Source organism: Oncorhynchus masou, chromosome 18, assembly GCF_036934945.1.
Source record: "Oncorhynchus masou masou isolate Uvic2021 chromosome 18, UVic_Omas_1.1, whole genome shotgun sequence".
In the NCBI taxonomy this organism is placed as follows: Eukaryota; Metazoa; Chordata; class Actinopteri; order Salmoniformes; family Salmonidae; genus Oncorhynchus; species Oncorhynchus masou.
In genome coordinates this window covers 57809450-57829044 of record NC_088229.1, presented here as the reverse complement: position 1 = coordinate 57829044, position 19595 = coordinate 57809450, and the positions used below count along the sequence as shown (strand labels likewise).

Genomic DNA, 19595 nt, shown 5'->3' with positions numbered 1-19595 from the left:
ACAGCCCCTTCATATGCATTGTTGTATGTAAATACTTGCTCGCGGAGAATAAGTTCAAGAAAAGTTGAAATAATTGTGAATGCAGCTGGACGATTTTTGTTAGTTGGTGTGCCTAATTTGGTATTTTGTATTATGTCGTTTTCCCGCAATGTTTTTATATTTTCTCATTCAATACTCCGTCCAACTGGTGGCGGTAATGCTCCATTAACATTGGATGCCAACAGCAGTTTAAATCCCATTGAAGAAGAACCATTTTTGTTCATGCGTTAAGGTAAGGAGGTAAGAATGTAAACAATCAAGATGGTAGCTTAACGTTAGAAACCCTGGAAATATTTGCAATGACATAGTTGCCCTTCAGTTTGGTAGTATTATCAGTCGGATGCTCGACACTATTTATCTTCTCTCAATCTTGTAGTTTGATCGCATTTGGTAAGTAACGTTACCGCGTGAACCAATTTAAACGTGTGCAGCTAGTTAAACATGTCTAGTTAAGCTAACGTTAGCTGATGGCGAACGTTAGCAGCTAGTTAACCTTACTGTGATCAAATCGGTCAAAATTAAAATATGTTGTCTTCTTATGTGTAGCTAGCTACAGTAAGTATCTATGTCAATTGCTGGTGGTGTATTGCCATACATGTTTTGCCAAGTTACAGCACTCGCCGGCTAGCTACATCATCCGGCTAGAGGTAGCTGCAGTAACTGGCAAGTGGCAACCTAGCCGAGTTTACCGAACTCTACATACGATAGAGTTGTGTGGGCTGGCTGGAGTCCGACTACATCGAGTCGCTGTCAGACGATACTTGTAAAAATTTCAATTATTTAATGCTTTCCTTGTACCTATGTTTGTCCTTTGTAAATGCAAGCTTTTATTTGGTTGTTGTAGCCGACTAAACACAACTCCAAGATTTGTGATGGAATTGAAATGCGACTAGTAGTGTGGACGGACTGGATCTCCGCCATCACATGAAATTATGTTTTAAATAAAAAACGATTGATTTCAGCACCCAAAGAATAGACCGCAATTACGTAGAACAATGTTGTATAAAGTGTGGGCTATTTTTGGGGTATTAAAACCTGTAGTTTTTAATAAAAAATTAATTTTATGTGACATCGGAGATCCAGTCCGTCCAAACTAGTTGGTGCTCAACTCCATCATAAATAGTTGAGTTAAACCGGTTATGGGTGCTGAATTCCATCGTTTCTGTACTTGAACATATCGTGAATTTGAGAAACTCAGCTAGTGGCAACTTAGTCTGATTAATCAGGCTGTAATAGACAATTTAATTGTGTGTATATATCCAGTACCAGACAAAAAAAAATGGACACCTACTCTTCAAGGGTTTTTCTTTATTTTTACTATTTTCTAAATTGTATAATAGTAGTAAAGACATCAAAACTATGAAATAACACATGGAATCATGTAGTAACCCAAAAAGTGTTAGACAGATAAAAAAAAAAAACATTTTAGATTCTTCAAAGTAGCCACCCTTTGCCTTGATGACAGCTTTGGACACTCTTGGTATTCTCTCAACCAGCTTCACCTGGAATGCTTTTCCAACAGTCTTGGAGTTCCCACGTATGCCGAGCACTTGTTGGCTGCTTTTCCTTCACTGTGCGGTCCAACTCATCCCAAACCATCTCAATTTGGTTGAGGTCGGGTGATTGAGGAGGCCAGGTCATCTGATGTCGCACTCATCACTCTCCTTCTTGGTCAAATTGCCCTTACACAGCCTGGAGGTGTGTTGGGTCATTGTCTTGTTGAAAAACAAATGATAGTCTCACTAAGCGTAAACCAGATGGGATGGTGTATTGCTGCAGAATGCTGTGGTAGGCATGCTGGTTAAGTATGCCTTGAAATCGAAATAAATCACTGACTGTCAAAGCACCCCATACCATCACACCTCCTCCATGCTTTACGGTGGGAACCACACACGCGGAGATCATGCGTTCACCTACTCTGCGTCTCACAAAGACACGGCGGTTAGAACCAAAAATTGCAAATTTGTACTGATCATACCAAAGGACAGATTTCCACCGGTTTCATGTCCATTGCTTGTGTTTCTTGGCCCAAGCTAGTCTCTTCTTATTATTGGTGTCCTTTAGTAGTGTTTTTTTTCAGCAATTTGACTCCTCTGAACAGTTGATATTGAGATGTGTCAGTTACTTGAACTCTGTGAAGCATTTATTTGGGCTGCAATCAGAGGCTGGTAACTCTAATGAACTTATCCTCTGCAGCAGAAGTAACTCTGGGTCTTCCTTTCCTGTGACGGTCCTCATGAGAGCCAGTTTCATCATAACATTTGATGGTTTTTGTGACTGCACTTGAAGAAACAAAGTTCTTGAAATTTTCTGCATTGACTGACCATCATGTCTTAAAATAATGATGGACTGTCATTTCTCTTTGCTTATTTGAGCTGTTCTTGCCATAATATGGACTTGGTCTTTTACTAAGTAGGGCTATATTCTGTATACCACCCCTACCTCCTTGTCACAACACAACTGATTGGCTCAAATGCATTAAGAAGGAAAGAAATTCCACAAATGAACTTTTTAACAAGGCACACCTGTTAATTGAAATGCATTCCCATTGACTACCTCATGAAGCTGGTTGAGAGAATGCCACGATTGTGCAAAGCTGTCATCAAGGCAAAGGGTGGCACCTTTGAAGAATCTCAAATATAAAATATATTTGGATTTGTTTATAACACTTTTTGGTTACTAGATGATTCCACATGTTATTTCATAGTTTTTATGTCTTCACTATTATTCTACAATGTAGAAAATAGTAACATTAAAGAAAAACCCAGGAATGATTAGGTGTGTCCAAACTTTTGACTGGTATGTTATATAGCCTGATATGTTTTGTGTGCAAAGTCATATAAATGACCGGTTGTCTGTGCAGTTTGTCCTTCTGCTGCTTGAAATTTGAGACAAATGGTTTACCCACCTTTTTATAGCGCCAGTAGGTATGTGATAGGCAGCTAGGTAAAATGTGTTTTATATTGGATATTCAGATTTAAATCTTCAAATGTGTGGATTGTTCTCCATCCTCACCTGATTCAGAATATAAAATGTTCACTGTCATGGCATGCTTGGTTCAATAGCTATTGATGAAAGAGCTGAATATCCCATATAAAACTAACTTTACCTGGGTGCCAAAAGAACTATATATTTACCTGCTCTCTAAAAAGTTGTGCAAACCATACTTACCTGTGGATATTTTGTCTCCAATTTTAAGTAGCAGAAGGCCAAACAGCACAGACAACCGGTAGAGCATGTTAAATTAAATTTTATTCAACATTCTAATTTGTAAGGAACATTTACATGAGTTTGCACACAAATGTCTCAGGCTGTATATTATATACCAATTTGTTGTGCATTAGATACATTCAAGCTAAATGTAGCCTGTCACTCTTGATCAATTTGATTATCTTGTCAAAGCTCTCAGAGCATCCTGTCCAAGTAGCAATAACACGGTAATGTTCTGATCATGTTATAGATTAAGCTGTCACCATGACTCGAGATATAGTGATTGGAGATGAACTACCTGACTGGGTGGGAGCCAAGGAGTTCTACCAGAAATATGACCCGAAAGAGGTGATTGGCAGGTGAGTTACTTAGTCACACTTCACACAAGAATAGATCCTAAGCACATTATAGTCCAGCGGCTAAGCGTCACATTTTCGAGGGACACAACCTAAGACGTGTTCTTGGCTATAGTGCCATCACAGATTTTGTCACATGGCCATATCTCCATAAGTTATAGGTAGACACAGCTCAGTGATGGCTTACAATGTTTGAGATGGTGTTGAGAACACAATAAAAGCATTGCGGTTCTTGAAGCACGCAGACTGATGCGCCTGGCACCTACTATCATACACCATTTTAAAGGCATTTATATATTTAGTCTTGCCCATACACCCTCTGAATGGCACACACATACAATCCATGTTTTAATTGTCTCAATGCTTAAAAATCCTTCTTTAACCTGTTACCTCCCCTTCATCTACACTAATTGAAGTGGATTTAACAAGTCAATAAGGGATCATAGCTTTCACTTGGATTCACCTGGTCAGTCTATGTCATGGAAAGAGCAGGTGTTGTGTAACCAATGATTATGGATGAAGACTGAATAAAATAACCATCATAACAATTGTAATACATACATTTTAGAAAATATTAAGTAAATATATCCAATAAACCCAATAGCAGTATTGTAATTGTGTTTCTACCTTAATCCGTAGAGCAAAGTGCTCTGGCTCAGTGACGCCATTTCAGATAAGCCTAGGGTATGGCAAAGTGTATAAATTAAGCTTATTTACTGCACTGCAAAAACAAGCAGAATTGACTCCAGCCATTATCCCCTTGCTGTAGCTTATTTCACCTCATTCTCCAAACACGTCATATAAGAATTAGCTGCCATGCACTAGCTCAGCACTGGGATTAACACTCTAGTTTAATGTCAAGTCAAACAGCAGTTACCTAGCCAAAGCCGTCTACTGCAGCCATATCTGCACTGTTTTGAGAAAAACTTGCGCTGATCCCTACAGTTGCGTCGATGAGCTCCCATAAAGCCAGCCATACAAACAGCCTTCCCTTCTGCTCCCAGGCGTCCGCATGGTCCTAAAGTCAGCTAAACTGCATTAGCCCTTTAATTAGGATTGGAATGATTTTTGTAAGCCTTTTTTTTTTTTTAAATTGTTGGTGTTGAGCTAGAGTATGGCGATGCTCTGGCTATACATTTTTATCCGGTTTGTAAAGATGAAAAAAGATGCTAAAAGCCACCATCTCTGCTGAAATCAACTACCAAATTCTTGACGAGTGTGGACATCTAAAGTGAATGTGAAATTGAGACAAAGTGATGGAAACTGAATTTGAGATTAAAATGCTTGAGGTAGTGTGGAGAACACAAGAAAATGGCCCAGGTATGCCCGATATGTATCCTTTAAAATGTATGCAGAATAGTGGTCAAAAGGTGCCCTCAAATTACCATTTTGTAATGCACAGCCCCAAATGCTGGCTTACAATGTTCAAGGGGGGGCTGTGATGGCATTTTAAAGGATACATATCTGGCATACTTGGGCCATTTTCTTGTGTTCTCCACACTACCTCAAGCATTTTAAGCCATCATTGGCCTTTATGTACCAATTATTTATGACATATGGCCATGTGAATCCTGTCCATTGGAGCTGGTTAGCAGCCATTTTGCAAAACGGGTGCCCTAGAGTAAAATAAGTTAAATCTGCATTGGCACTATAGCTATAACGTCATTATTTAGACCTTTACTTGCTGTTTGTAAAGGTTGAATGGTCTCACAAAGGCATTTAGTTCAAATGGTTTCTCTTTCTGTCGACTCTGTTTTGACATCTCACATCGTGCTTTTCATTCTCTGAAGCCTTATTCAATTACACCTAACATGCAAATCAGCGCTTTGTGGGTGTAAGCACCAGAGTTCTATATACAGTGCATTTGTAAAGTATTCAGACCCCCTTGACTTTTTCCATATTTTGTTACATTACAGCCGTATTTAAAAATGTATTAAATATATATTTTTTCCTCATTAATCTACACTATATACCCCACAATAACAAAGCGAAAACAGGTTTTTAGAACCTTACATAAGTATTCACCCTTTGCTATGAGACTTGAAATTGAGCTCAGGTGCATCCATTCCATTGATCATCCTTGAGATGTTTCTACAACTTGATTGGAGTCCACCTGTGGTAAATTAAATTAATTGGACATGATTTGGAAAGGCACACACCTGTCTATATAAAGTCCCACAGTTGACAGTGCATGTCAGAGCAAAAACCAAGCCATTAGGTCAAAGGAATTGTCCATAGAGCTCCGAGACAGGATTGTGTTGAGGCAGAGATCTGGGGAAGGGTACCAAAACATTTCTGCAGCATTGAAAGTCCCCAAGAGCACAGTGGCCTCCATCATTCTTAAATGTTAAATGGAAGAAGTTTGGACTCTTCCTAGAGCTGGCCGACCGTCCAAACTGAGCAATCGGCGGATCAGGTCTTTATGGTGGAGTGGCCAGATGGAAGCCACTCCTCAGTAAAAGGCACATGACAGCCTGCTTGAAGTTTGTCAAAAGGCACCTAAATGACTCTGACCATGAGGAACAAGATTCTATGGTCTGATGAAAATAAGATTGAACTCTGGCCTGAATGCCAAGTATCACGTCTGGAGGAAACCTGGCACCAACCCAACGGGGAAGCATGGCGGTCGTAGCATCATGCTGTGGGGATGTTTTTCAGTGGCAGGGACTGGGAGACTAGTCAGGATCAAAGGAAAGATGAACGGAGCAAAGTACAGAGAGAGATCCTTGGTGAAAACCTGCTCCAGGGCACTCAGGACCTCCGACTGGGGTGACTGTTCACTTTCCAACAGGACAACACAGGACTGGCTTTGGGAAAGAACTCTGAATGTCCTTGACTTGAATGCCCGGACTTGAAAACCGATTTTAAATCAACAGAGACATTTTTGTGTTCTGAAAAACAACCTGGTTTTACCTGCATTCCATACTAATATCAGTTCAATAAAGGTTTGTTGTAAAGCATTAAGACAGGCTGCAGTTCAGAAAGAGCCTGGTTAACCGTGGGGGCAATAGTATACACAACAGTATCATCAGCATACAAGCGCAGGGAACTTTTTTTTTTAACAGACAAACTCATATTGTTAATGTAATTAGTGAATCGTACTGGACCAAGAATTGACCCCTGTGGGACATTTTTTTTTTTTTTTGTTATGTCCGATTTAACACCATCAGTTGATATACACTGAGTTCTATTTGGTATATACAGCCAAGTTACACGGAGCCTGGTCTAGGCCAATTGATGAAAGCCTCTAAATTTGCAGTGAGTGATCAATAGTATCGATGGCCTTCGACAGGTCAATGAAGAAGGCAGCACAATGTTGCCGTTTATCCATACAATTTACCACATAACGTATGACCAGGGATACAGCAGAGATTGTGCTGTGACCTGGTCTCAAACCTGACTGATTTTACATTTATAATATATTTCATAGATATCAGCTGAGATTGAATCAAGTGTTCTAATATTTCAGTTTGGCAATAACGTTTTTAAATAGGGTGAGTTATTAAGGTCATAAGGGTCACCACCTTTACATGAGCCGCCTTCCAGACCCTGGGGATAGTACCAGATAAAAAAATGTGTCAATTATTCCGCAATCGGGGGCTCAGTGCCTCACTGGAGGCGAATATAAGCCCTGTGACATTTGAACACAAAATGTCTCACAGAATTGACTTATCAAGCATAAATGTTCATGTGTATTTTTGTGTAAACACAAAATTACAATGTTCTAAGCAATACTACTTTGAAGTAACGGAACAACAACTTGCGTTATGGATGTGACGGAAATGGACAGACATTTTTGGGAGAACAGACACATCGGCAAGTCTGAATCTCAAAGTCTTAGGGTAAAATATTAACAGACGCTTTGAATGGAAGGCTTGGCTACACACAAAAACAATGATGAAAATATGAGGCCATGTACTAAACAACCAAAGATTTCAAGACTAAATGCTGGTTTCTACTACGCTTGTGTTTGTAAATTCAATCTGCGCTCTGGGCGTTCGTAAACTCAGAGCGTTGTCAGATTGTCTGTAAATTCAGAGCGCACACTGGACACTGGTCGAGGAGTTGGGTTGATCCGAGCGTTCTGATCTAACAACAGCAGTCAAGTACCCAAGCTAACTGTCTAACGTTGGCTAGCTTACTAACTACTTCCAGATACAAATGAGAGAACAGCTCACTCTGACCATTTTACTCACCCTAGCAGAGCTGGTTAGGCTATTGTTATGTTATCCAGAGTGTTGGTGATTGTAACTGTGCTGCTGGCAACAATTTAATTACGTTTTTTTTGCCAACGTTTACTGACCGGTGTTGTTTGTTTGTAAATTTGTCAGTTATTCTGCGCTCTGAATCTGAAATTAGAGTAGATAGCCAGAGCGAATTTACCAGCTATGTCTATTGACAGTTGTCGCAGTGACATAATGAACATTCTATTGAAATGGTTACTTGCATGGTGGAGTCTTTTCTTTAGACATGTAGCTAGCTAGCTAGCTAGTTAGTTAAACAATGAACCATAGTCCCAACTCATATGGTTACTACCCTGCATGAATCTGCAGGTAACTAACCAACCAGGTTCAATGTTTGTTAGCCAGCTAACATTAGGCTATAACTAGCAATGCAAATGGCTCTGAGGTATGAATAAAATATTACTACACAGATCATACACAATGTTAGCTAGCTAACAGTGCGCTTTTACTTAAAATGAAAACTACTTAATGACAAAATTAGAAACCTGTAACATCTGAAAAAGTCTAGCTAACTACAATCTTACCCGTATTCATGGATGGATGATTCTCCCTCTGTCATGGATTCCATTGTTGCCCTTAGTTTGAAGATGTAATCCAGAGACAGGTGATTTATACAACAGCGTTCCATGTGTTCTCTTTCGACTCACTCTGCATATTTGCAATCAAACGCCAGAATTTTCTCCATATCTTTAGCTATCATACTGATTCCACTGGGTATTTCACTGATTTTAATGCCAGACCAATCAAAGCTCATCTCTCGGCATGTCCAGCCCACCCATTATCTCAGCCACTCATGGCTAGCGGGAAGGTTCTTGACATTTTCCATGGCTAAACCAACTAGGCTCTTTTAATTTAACAATTCTATTTGTATTTACAGATGGCATATAAGTTTGTTATTAAGGCACGTTAAAGTTCACATGTTCCAGAATGCATTTCTGCCCCAAAAAACGTGCAACATACACCTAGTTTCCTGAAACTAATCATGTATGTATGTATGTATGTGTGTGTATATGTATGTATATATGTATGTATATATGTATTTGTATGAAACTAATGTATGTATATGTATGTATGTATAAGTGTGTGTATATATGTATGTATATATGTATGTATATATGTATGTATATGTATATATATATGTGTGTATGTATATATATACACATACATACATACATACATACATACATACATACATACATACATACATACATACATACATACATACATACATATACACACACATATACATATATATATATACACACACATGTTAGATCGTGTGTGTGTGTGTGTGTGTGTGTGTGTGTGTATATATGTGTATATGTATGTGTATATGTATATGTGTGTATGTATATGTATGTATGTATATAATGTGTGTATATATATGTATATGTATGTGTAGTTTAATGTACCACTGCTGGACTCCAAGTTGTAGAAACATGTCGAGGATGATCAATGGAAACAGGATGCACTTGAGCTCAATTTCGAGTCTCATAACAAAGGGTCTGAATACTTATGTAAATAAGGTATATTTTTTATATATATATGCAAACACTTCTAAAAACCTGTTTTCACTTTGTCATTATGGGGTATTGTGTGTAGATTGAGGATTTATAATTGTTTTAATCTATTTTAGAATAAGGTTGTAACGTAACCAAATGTGGGAAAAGGTAAGGAGTCTGAATACTTTCCGAATGCACTGTACAGTGGGGCAAAAAATTATTTAGTCAGCCACCAATTGTGCAAGTTCTCCCACTTAAAAAGATGAGAGAGTCCTGTAATTTTCATCATAGTTACACTTCAACTATGACAGACAAAATGAGAAGAAAAATCCAGAAAATCACATTGTAGGATTTTTAATGAATTTATTTGCAAATTATGATGGAAAATAAGTATTTGGTCACCTACAAACAAGCAAGATTTCTGGCTCTCACAGACCTGTAACTTCTTCTTTAAGAGGCTCCTCTGTCCTCCACTCGTTGGCTGTATTTATGGCACCTGTTTGAACTTGTTATCAGTATAAAAGACACCGGTCCACAGCCTCAAACAGTCACACTCCAAACTCCACTATGGCCAAGACCAAAGAGCTGTCAAATGGACACCAGAAACAAAATTGTATACCTGCACCAGGCCGGGAAGACTGAATCTGCAATAGGTAAGCAGCTTGGTTTGAAGAAATCAACTGTGGGAGCAATCATTAGGAAATGGAAGAAATACAAGACCACTGATAATCTCCCTCGATCTGGGGCTCCATGCAAGATCTCACCCGTGGGGTCCAAATGATCACAAGAACAGTGAGCAAAAATCCCAGAACCACACGGGGGGACCTAGTGAATGACCTGCAGAGAGCTGGGACCAAAGTAACAAAGCCTACCATCAGTAACACACTACGCCGCCAGGAACTCAAATCCTGCAGTGCCAGACATGTCCCCCTGCTTAAGCCAGTACATGTCCAGGCCCGTCTGAAGTTTGCTAGAGAGCATTTGGATGATCCAGAAGAAGATTGCGAGAATGTCATATGGTCAGATGAAACCAAAATATAACTTTTTGGTAAAAACTCAACTCGTCGTGTTTGGAGGACAAAGAATGCTGAGTTGCATCCAAAGAACACCATACCTACTGTGAAGAATGGGGGTGGAAACATCATGCTTTGGGGCTGTTTTTCTGCAAAGGGACTAGGATGACTGATCCGTGTAAAGGAAAGAATTGAATGGGGCCATGTATCGTGAGATACATGTGAAAACCTCCTTCCATCAGCAAGGGCATTGAAGATGAAACATGGCTGGGTCTTTCAGCATGACAATGATCCCAAACACACCACCCGGGCAAGAAGGAGTGGCTTCGTAAGAAGCATTTCAAGGTCCTGGAGTCTGGCCAGTCTCCAGATCTCAACCCCATAGAAAATCTTTGGAGGGAGTTGAAAGACTGTGTTGTCCAGCAACAGCCCCAAAACATCACTGCTCTAGAGGAGATCTGCATGGAGGAATGGGCCAAAATACCAGCAACAGTGTGTGAAAACCTTGTGAAGACTTTTGACCTCTGTCATTGCCAACAAAGGGTATATAACAAAGTATTGAGAAACTTTTTGTTATTGACCAAATACTTATTTTCCACCATAATTTGCAAATAAATTCATTAAAAATCCTACAATTTCTCATTTTGTCTGTCATAGTTGAAGTGTACCTATGATGAAAATTACAGGCCTCTCTCATCTTTTTAAGTGGGAGAACTTGCACAATTGGTGGCTGACTAAATACTTTTTTGCCCCACTGTATATACTCCACAGGAGTGGAATAAGTGGTATTGGTATTAAATAAGTGGTATTGGTAATGGTATTAAATACATCAAACACACATGTTTCTGTGATAAACTCCTAACCATAAATTCGGCAATTGATACTTTCATTTCCATGTTTATTTGAGCTATCTGCACTTATTCTTTACTCATCTCTACTATATCTTAACATATCTCATTATGTTGATGTCTTTTGTATGAAGTGTTAAACTATTTTTTTATGATGTGAAAGGGTAAGTTTTATAACCTTCCAATGGCACAGGGTTCGCACTTTCGTAAATTTCTTGTCAGAGAAATGTTCAAAGTTAAACATATTCAACTTCTCAGATGCATTCAGATTCAGTTTTCAACATCCTGATACTTTGCCAGCCAGGAAAGTTAGAGGAGAACGGATATAATCAAATGCTTTCTGTGGTAAACAGAAGCTTCTGGCGTCTTCTGAAGCCAATGTGGCATGAAGCTATTATATTTATATTTTCATTCAACCTTATTTATACAGGTTTTTCTCATTGAGATAAAATCAATTTTTTTAAGAGAGACCTGGTCCAAGAGTTCTTTGCAAGGAACACACAACACTATGTGTGGAGAAAAAAGGCACAGCACACCAACATCAAAACCTCTTCCCAACTGTAAAGTATGGTGGCGGGAGCATCATGGTTTGGGCTGCTTTGCTGCCTCAGGACCTGGACAGCTTGCTATCATCGACGGACAAACGAATTCCCAAGTCTATCAAGACATTTTGCAAGAGAATGTAAGGCTGACTGCCAATTGAAGCTCAATAGAAGTTGGGTGATGCAACAGGACAACGACCCAAAACACAGAAATAAATTGATAACAGAATGGCTTCAACAGACGAAAATACGCCTTCTGGAGTGGCCCAGTCAGTCCTGACTCCAACCCCATTGAGAGGCTGTGGCATGACCTCAAGGGAGCAGTTCACACCAGACATCCCATGAATATTGCTGAACTGAAACAGTTTTGAAAAGAGAAATGGTCCAAAATTCTTCCTGACCGTTGTGCAGATCTGATCTGCAACTACAGAAAACTTTTGGTTGGAGGTTATTGCTGCCAAAGGAGGGTCAACCAGTTATTACATCCAAGGGTTCACATACTTTTCCCACTCTGCACTGTGAATGTTTACATGGTGTGTTCAATAAAGACACAAAAACGTATTGTTTGAGTGTTATTAGTTTAAACAGACTGTTTGTCTATTGTTGGGACTTATAATTGGATTTGCTCTTCATCTATGACCAATTCTATGCAGAAATCCAGGTATTTCCAAAGGGTTCACATACTTTTTCTTGCCACTGTAATTGACAGAGTGAAAAGAAGGAAGCTTGTACAGAATAAAAAAACATGCATCGTGTTTGCAACAAGGCACTAAAGTAATACCGCAAAGAATGTAACAAAGCAATTCACTTTTTGTCCTGAATACAAAGTGTTATGTTTGGGGAAAATCCAATACAACATATTACTGAGTACCACTCTCCATATTTCCAAGCATAGTGGTGGCTGCATCATGTTATGGGTATTCTTGTAATCGTTAAGGCTACTGCGCCACTCGGGAGCCCTAAGGCACTGCATCTCAGTGCAAGAGGCATAACTACATTTCCTGGTTCGAATCCAGGCTGTTTAACATCCGGTCGTGATTCAGAGTCCCATAGGGCCACCCTATGAGACTCGCACAATTGGCCCGGCATTGGCCGGGGTAGGCCGTCATTGTAAATAATAATTAGTTCTTAACTGACTTGCCTAGTTAAATAAATAGAAAAGGGACTGGATTTTTTCAGGATAAAAAAAAACAACTAATGGCTAAGCACAGTCAAAATCCTAGAAAAAACCTGGTTCAGTCTGCTTTCCACCAGACACTGGGAGATGAATTCCCCTTTCAGCAGGACAATAACCTAAAACACAACACCAAATCTACACTGGGGTTGCTTACCAAGAAGACGGTTATTGTTCCTGAGTAGCCGAGTTACACTTTTGACATAAATCTACTTGAAAATCTATGGCAAGACCTGAAAATGGTTATCTTGCAACCAATTTGACCGAGCTTGAAGAATTTTGAAAAGAATAATGGTCAAATGTTGCACAATCCAGGTGTGGAAAGCTCTTAGACTTACCCAGAAAGACTCACAGCTGTAATCGATGCCAAAGGTGCTTCTACAAGGTATTGACTCGGGTGTGTGAATATGTATGTATATTAGATATTTCTGTATTTAATTTTCAATAAATTAGCAACAATTTCTAAAAACATGTTTTCACTTTGTCATTACGGGGTAGTGTGTGTAGATGGGTGAGAGAAAAAACATCTATTTAATACATTTTGATTTCAGGCTTTAACACAACAAAATGTGGAGTAAGTCAGGGGGTATGAATACTTTCTGAAGGCAATCAACCCGTCTATGGAGCTGGTTTGCAGCCATTTTGGAAATGGCTGCCAGGGGTGAATGGACAAAATCTGTGTTGGGACTGTAGCCAAAAATACTTATTTAGACATGCCCTAGCTGTGTGTGAAATTTGGTGCCTCTATCACAAAAGCCTTTTTTTCTCCCTTAGATCACTCGCCCAGAAAATGTAGCTGTTTACAAACAGCAATGCCATAACTTGTCTGTCTTTTACTTAAAAATACTGTATTTATTGTGCAATTTGGTTGTTTTCAGGAAAAAATTATGATAATAATTGCCCCATGTGGCAAACACAGATCAGGCTCATCTGGCCTGACTACTCAGCCAATTTGAATTGACACTTTACGATATCTATTTCTTTGTCCTTGCAGAGGTGTGAGTAGTGTGGTGCGCAGATGTGTGCACAAGCACACAGGGCAGGAGTTGGCAGTGAAGATTATAGAGATCACAGCTGAGAAGATGACCGCACAGCAGCTGGAAGAGGTGAAGAGCTCCACACTGAAGGAGATCCAGGTTCTCAACATGGTCAAAGGACACTCCTCTATCAGTGAGTTTGAATTACCTTCACCAATGTACTGAAGGGCATTAAAATAGCTTACTTGTGTCTCTTGAAATGCAAATGCTAATGATAGACTTTTATTTCTCTTTCTCCAAGTCACTCTAATTGATTCCTATGAGTCAACAACCTTCATATTTTTGGTATTTGACCTGTAAGTATGCATTTATATAGCCTAATATATTATTACATGTGTAGCTGTGTTTTGTGATGCGTTTTAACTATCCTGTCTTTTCGTAGTCTTCGACCTACTCAAGAGTTTTCTATCGTTATTGTTCCTTTTGCAGCATGAGGAGTGGAGAGCTTTTCGACTACCTGACAGAGAAGGTCACTCTCAGTGAGAAGGAAACTAGGTGAGTGTCTAGATTTTGGTCCATTATAACCCAAGCCAGAAATACACTCCAGATCTTCTCAATTCTCTCTCTCCCTCTCTCTCTCCCCCTCTCTCTCAGGTGTATGATGCGATGTCTCCTGGAAGCTGTCCAGTACCTCCATTCCCTCAACATAGTTCACCGGGACCTGAAACCTGAAAACATTCTGCTGGATGACCAGGGACACATCAAACTCTCTGACTTTGGCTTCTCTGTCCAGCTTCAGCCAGGCAAGAATCTGAGAGGTGAGGGAAGAATGAAATGAACTCGCTGCATTTTGGATTTACACTCTCATCAACAAAATAAAAAGTTGGAAGACAAAATCCATTAATTGCCCACATAGCTCAAATGTGTAATTTCTTTCTTTGTTCTCTCCAAACGGCTAGAGCTTTGTGGGACACCAGGTTATTTGGCACCTGAAATCCTGAAATGCTCCATGGATGAGACGCATCAGGGATATGGAAAGGAAGTTGACCTGTAAGTCTTTAAAATGATCACTTTCAGTAATCAGATAGTCCTAAGAACATTTTGTTATTTATAATATAAGAGCACCAAACTATTTTATGAATCCGTGAAGATTCTGTTCCTGACACTATATCTGGTTTTCTGTGTGTTAGCTGGGCGTGTGGGGTGATTCTGTTCACCCTGCTGGCTGGCTCTCCACCCTTCTGGCACCGCAAACAGCTGCTGATGCTCAGAATGATCATGGAGGGCCGTTACCAGTTCAGCTCCCCAGAGTGGGATGACCGGTCTGACACCGTCAAAGATCTGGTGAGACCTCATCCTGTCTCTAGTTCCGATCTATGATTCATGGGCTGATTTTGTATATTTCAAGGTGGATTTTAATACCATATGTCATCGAAGAATATGTTGAATATGAACATTGATACACTTTCTCCGACTGGCATTGTTTTAGGACTTCTCTCTTGTTCTCTCTTTCACAACTGTTAGATTACCAGGTTGCTGGTGGTGGACCCAATTGTCCGTCTCAACGCTGAACAAGCTTTGGCTCATTCCTTCTTTAGGCAGTACCAAAGGGACGAGGTGCGTCACTTCAGTCCCCGGAAGACATTCAGGGTAAGTTTCAATGTATTTTGTGTTATTTGGCTCCAGTGACCATAAAATAAACCGCTGAGACAGAATTAGATTTCCGTTGCATCCAATTGGATTCGTGCTTTGACTGGAAGATGGGGATCTTCTGGGATGTTGTGAAGTATTAATGTGTCTGTTTTAATTCACGTCCCTTTCCATGTTCCTGTAGGTACTGATCCTGAGTGTGCTAGCCTGTATCCGCATGTACTGTCGCTACCGCAGAGCCAGGCCACTGACGCGGGAGGTCCTGGCCAGAGACCCCTACTCCTTGAAGGGAGTGCGCAAACTAATCGACGGCTGCGCCTTCAGGATCTATGGACACTGGGTTAAGAAAGGGGAGCAGCAAAACAGGGCTGCTCTCTTCCAGAATACGGCTAAAATAATGCTTCTTGGTTTAGAGGACTTTGAAACTTAAAAGATCATACTTGTTCTAGTAACTGCATTAGCTTTATGTAGTTTGACATTTTGGTGTGCATATTTTTTCTTTGTGAATGCTAGGTCTCGTTACATAGGATGAGGAATTCATGATCCGGTGACATGTTCGCCTTAATGCGAATAATGGCTCATTATTATTTATGGTTAAGTGGAATTTGAGATCGTTGTGGATCCAGAGATGAGAATTTTGTGTTCATTTTAGGGTCCAAGAGAGTGCTTTTTGAGACTACTCAAATCAGCAGGCAATGGTTTTAGGAAGCAAAAGTGACAAAGCCACTTCAATGCACTATATTGTTCACATAGGGCAAAAAAGGTGAACATATATCCATACCGATGGTGCAGTTAATGCTTGAAAAAGTTGTTTTTTTTATTGCTATGACATCCTCTATTGAGTTGACATAACATTATTTTTTTCAATGTTTACTTCTATTTGCTACTTAAACCTGTATTTTAGCAATCATATATTCTTACTGAATCTAAAATAACATAGCGGAAAGTTATTGATTGCAGAAGAAACATTAAACATTCCAAATATAGTTTTCCAATTTCCACTGATAGTTTGAGTTAAGGATATAGGAAATGATGAAATAACTGTTACCCCAGTCAGATTAGGTTCCTTTCTGTGTTTGGTGTTTAGTGCAATATGACAATTATTGTAATCAATAGCATTCCTTTTCAGTCCAGTTTGAGATTTACTCAACTAAGTGTTCCTTTGCCTGAATTTAAAATGGCATTCCTCAATAAGTGGTGTACAATAATTGTACAACTGTGAAAGACCAATGTTTTATTGATAATGAAAGTAACCTATTTACTTTGTAATATTTGTGTGTTGATTATGTGTTAAAGGAGTTAACAAAAGCATGATTACGCAATCAACCTCTTTACTGACAGACACCCACAAATAACCTATATCTCAAATTTGACTAACGTGTTTTAGTGCAAAGAACAGCGTGTGCAAAGAACAGAATGAAATGCATAGATTAAAATCAGGCTTTGATGTTTACTTTTTGCCTTGGAGATTGGTCTCCAGTGAAGTCAGTGCGCTATTTAGCCGATCTGCACTTTCCTTCAATCGTTGTTCTAGTTGCCTTGACATATGTATCATCTCCTCTCTCATTTCCTGTTGTATTATCGTCCTCAACTCTGACTTGGGCGATGGATCTAATAGAGAAAAGAGACACTCTTACAAACAGGAAATTTCACAAGTTGCAACTGAAGTGTCGATATTTAGAACCAGGCGTGTTACAACACAATTTCTCTAGTCGATACAGGTGCCTTGCATGAGCAACCATGTAATACCTGTATTAGCCACCTCTGGACCTGTGGTCATTGCTTCAATGGGCTGCTCCCCTTCTGCCGTTTCTGGCTCGTTTTCCTTCTTGCCGTACCCGTCTGGTGCACGCAGATAAAACATGAATTCATACTGTTCCTCTGATCACATGGGTATGGTGGATATTTCAGAGCTTGCGCAATAACACCAACCTGATGATACTGCGTCAGTCTCAGTGGCAGGGTCTTCGTCTGGCATGCCAGAGTAGGAAAAAGACAGATCCAATCTAACCTAAGAGCAAAACACTAATTTCAAGTCACAGTTTAGCCCCAAAAAAACAATGTGTGTGTTATTTAGAAAAATATATGGCTCCCAGATATCTAATGTGTGGAGATTACCTGAGGGGTGAATATGTACTTGTACAGATTGTAATGTCTAAAATAGGTGTTAAGGAGATACTTCAAGATCTGGGTCACGTCCTCAGAGCTGAACAGGCTGATACTGAAGGGAGGCCTCTGTGGCAGGTAGAAAACAATTTTAATAATGGTGAAATGTAAGAGTTTGTCCATGAAAATGTCCAAAACACAAGACTGAATTACAATTCATACATTGGTGAGATTGTGAAGTGTATATAGAACATGTGGGAATAAACAGTATTGCCTCTTCGGATACACAAACTCACCCTGACAGAGTGACAGAGCAGAAGTTCACTGCAGTATGCGTAGCAATGGCCCATATTGTTGAGTGGAGTTTCTGAACAAAGAAATGCAAAGTTATTAACATTGCAGAGTCAATGCTGCTGACATAAAACTGTCTTTCTCTTACTAAAACAGCACAAGACCTAACTATGAGCAGTAGCCCATTACCAGTGTTAGCCTGATGCATGCTCTTGACGATGGAGAGGAGGACAGATGTCTGCTCCCTGTTGAAGTTGCTCTCTCTACAGAACAGCACTGTGTGGACATAGAGCTCCAGCAGGACTCCCTTCCTCGGCTCAGGAATGTTAACTCCCAGCACACAGCATAGAGTTCTGAGTAAAAAGTAACCAGTTAACCACAATGTCAGGGATATTGTGTTGTGTGTGTGGCCACAAACAAGGATAGAGACCTCTCTAGCTCTGGTATGGCCTTGGTGTTTTCAATTTCCTCCATGTCACTGTAGCTTACATCTGCCCTGTGAACACACACAAATAGAGGATTTCAATCGAATTGTAAGCCTATAACGTTAGTTTGCAGAAAAATCTTGAATATACGTGCCCCCCCTACCATAGCAAGACTTTTGGGTTCAGGGGGTCAGGTTCCTATAAAAGAAAGTACTCAATTAATTAAGATGTATCTACAATATAGCAATGGAAGAAAAATGCCCCCAATTGAGTAGCAATGAATTCGGGGCATACAGCTACAGCTAGCTTGCTACTGTACCAAGAAAGCTAAATGTCCAAGCTCTTTCAGTTGACAGCTAGCTAGCTAGCTAAGCTAACATTAGTTGGTCAGACCCTCTCTTACCTTTATTTTCCCAGCCAAATTCATTTCTCTGGTTAAATATAAATTAATAGATTTGAAACTAATTTGCATCAGCAAAAAAATGCTAGAATGTTTTTTTGTTTACTCTAACGTGTCCTAGCAACACCGTTTTTTTCCCGGTGGCGCACCAACAGTAAAGATTTCCCAATGCATTGCGCGCACAGCATAATAAACTCAAGCCCCCTCATAATACATTCAAGCACAAAAGCTTGAAATAAATACTTTTCGCTGCTTCTGTGCTGTAGCAATGTAATTCGTTTGAAGTCTCATAGAAATAGAAGACCAATAGCCTATAAGGGATGTATTTGCTTCATTATAGCAAATTAATGATAGGCTGCAATCAATTAATATGCCTACTTTTCGTAAATATGTATGTGAAATAAGTTAGATATCAAATGCATGACACATTATGCAAGTTTTTTAATGCATTTATGTTTCTTCTTACACATTAAACATGACTCTTTCAATGACTCAATGTTATTTGTCACTGGTCAGCTCTGTCACCACTCACCAGTCCATACTGCATGTGCTATGCCATGGAGTTTAAGAACATTATCCCTCTTAATCCACTTTACCTTCTGTTGCATGCAGGTGCATATGCTTATGTCAGACAGAGAGAGAGAGAATGAAACACGTTTCATGTTTTTACGTTGAGAATCTGTCTGTGCGTATAAGTTGTATTATTGGTCTGCAGGCTGAACATTTGTCCAGGTAAATCTATTTAGATAGTGTGGTATCTTCTCCTCAGCAGACGTCATTAGCGGTCCTATTGGAGTGTTATTTACAGTACAATTACT

At 39.6% G+C, this 19595-nt stretch overlaps 2 protein-coding genes across 4 annotated transcripts; one reads left to right on the top strand and one right to left on the bottom strand.

The window, feature by feature from the left end:
* The first annotated feature begins 196 nt into the window (after positions 1-196).
* On the top strand, positions 197-19273 carry phkg2 (phosphorylase kinase, gamma 2 (testis)). 3 transcript variants are annotated; one of them, XM_064923872.1, is made up of 10 exons: positions 197-271; positions 3500-3608; positions 13923-14098; positions 14207-14261; positions 14395-14460; positions 14560-14723; positions 14865-14955; positions 15096-15249; positions 15430-15555; positions 15740-19273. In XM_064923872.1, exons 2-10 carry the CDS (start codon positions 3514-3516, stop codon positions 15983-15985), a joined length of 1173 nt encoding a protein of 390 aa, XP_064779944.1. In that variant the 5' UTR covers positions 197-271; positions 3500-3513; the 3' UTR covers positions 15986-19273. The 3 variants fall into 3 exon arrangements, with proteins under 3 accessions (XP_064779944.1, XP_064779943.1, XP_064779942.1); XM_064923871.1 differs by having other exon boundaries at positions 238-279; XM_064923870.1 differs by lacking the exon at positions 197-271 and adding an exon at positions 286-429.
* cfap119 (cilia and flagella associated protein 119) lies at positions 17006-18863 on the bottom strand. The gene is made up of 9 exons (XM_064923873.1): positions 18781-18863; positions 18541-18575; positions 18383-18448; positions 18142-18305; positions 17958-18028; positions 17674-17790; positions 17488-17566; positions 17305-17397; positions 17006-17166 (listed from the first exon to the last, which is right to left on the bottom strand). Exons 1-9 carry the CDS (start codon positions 18847-18849, stop codon positions 17006-17008), a joined length of 855 nt encoding a protein of 284 aa, XP_064779945.1. The 5' UTR covers positions 18850-18863.
* Positions 19274-19595: the final 322 nt, after the last annotated feature.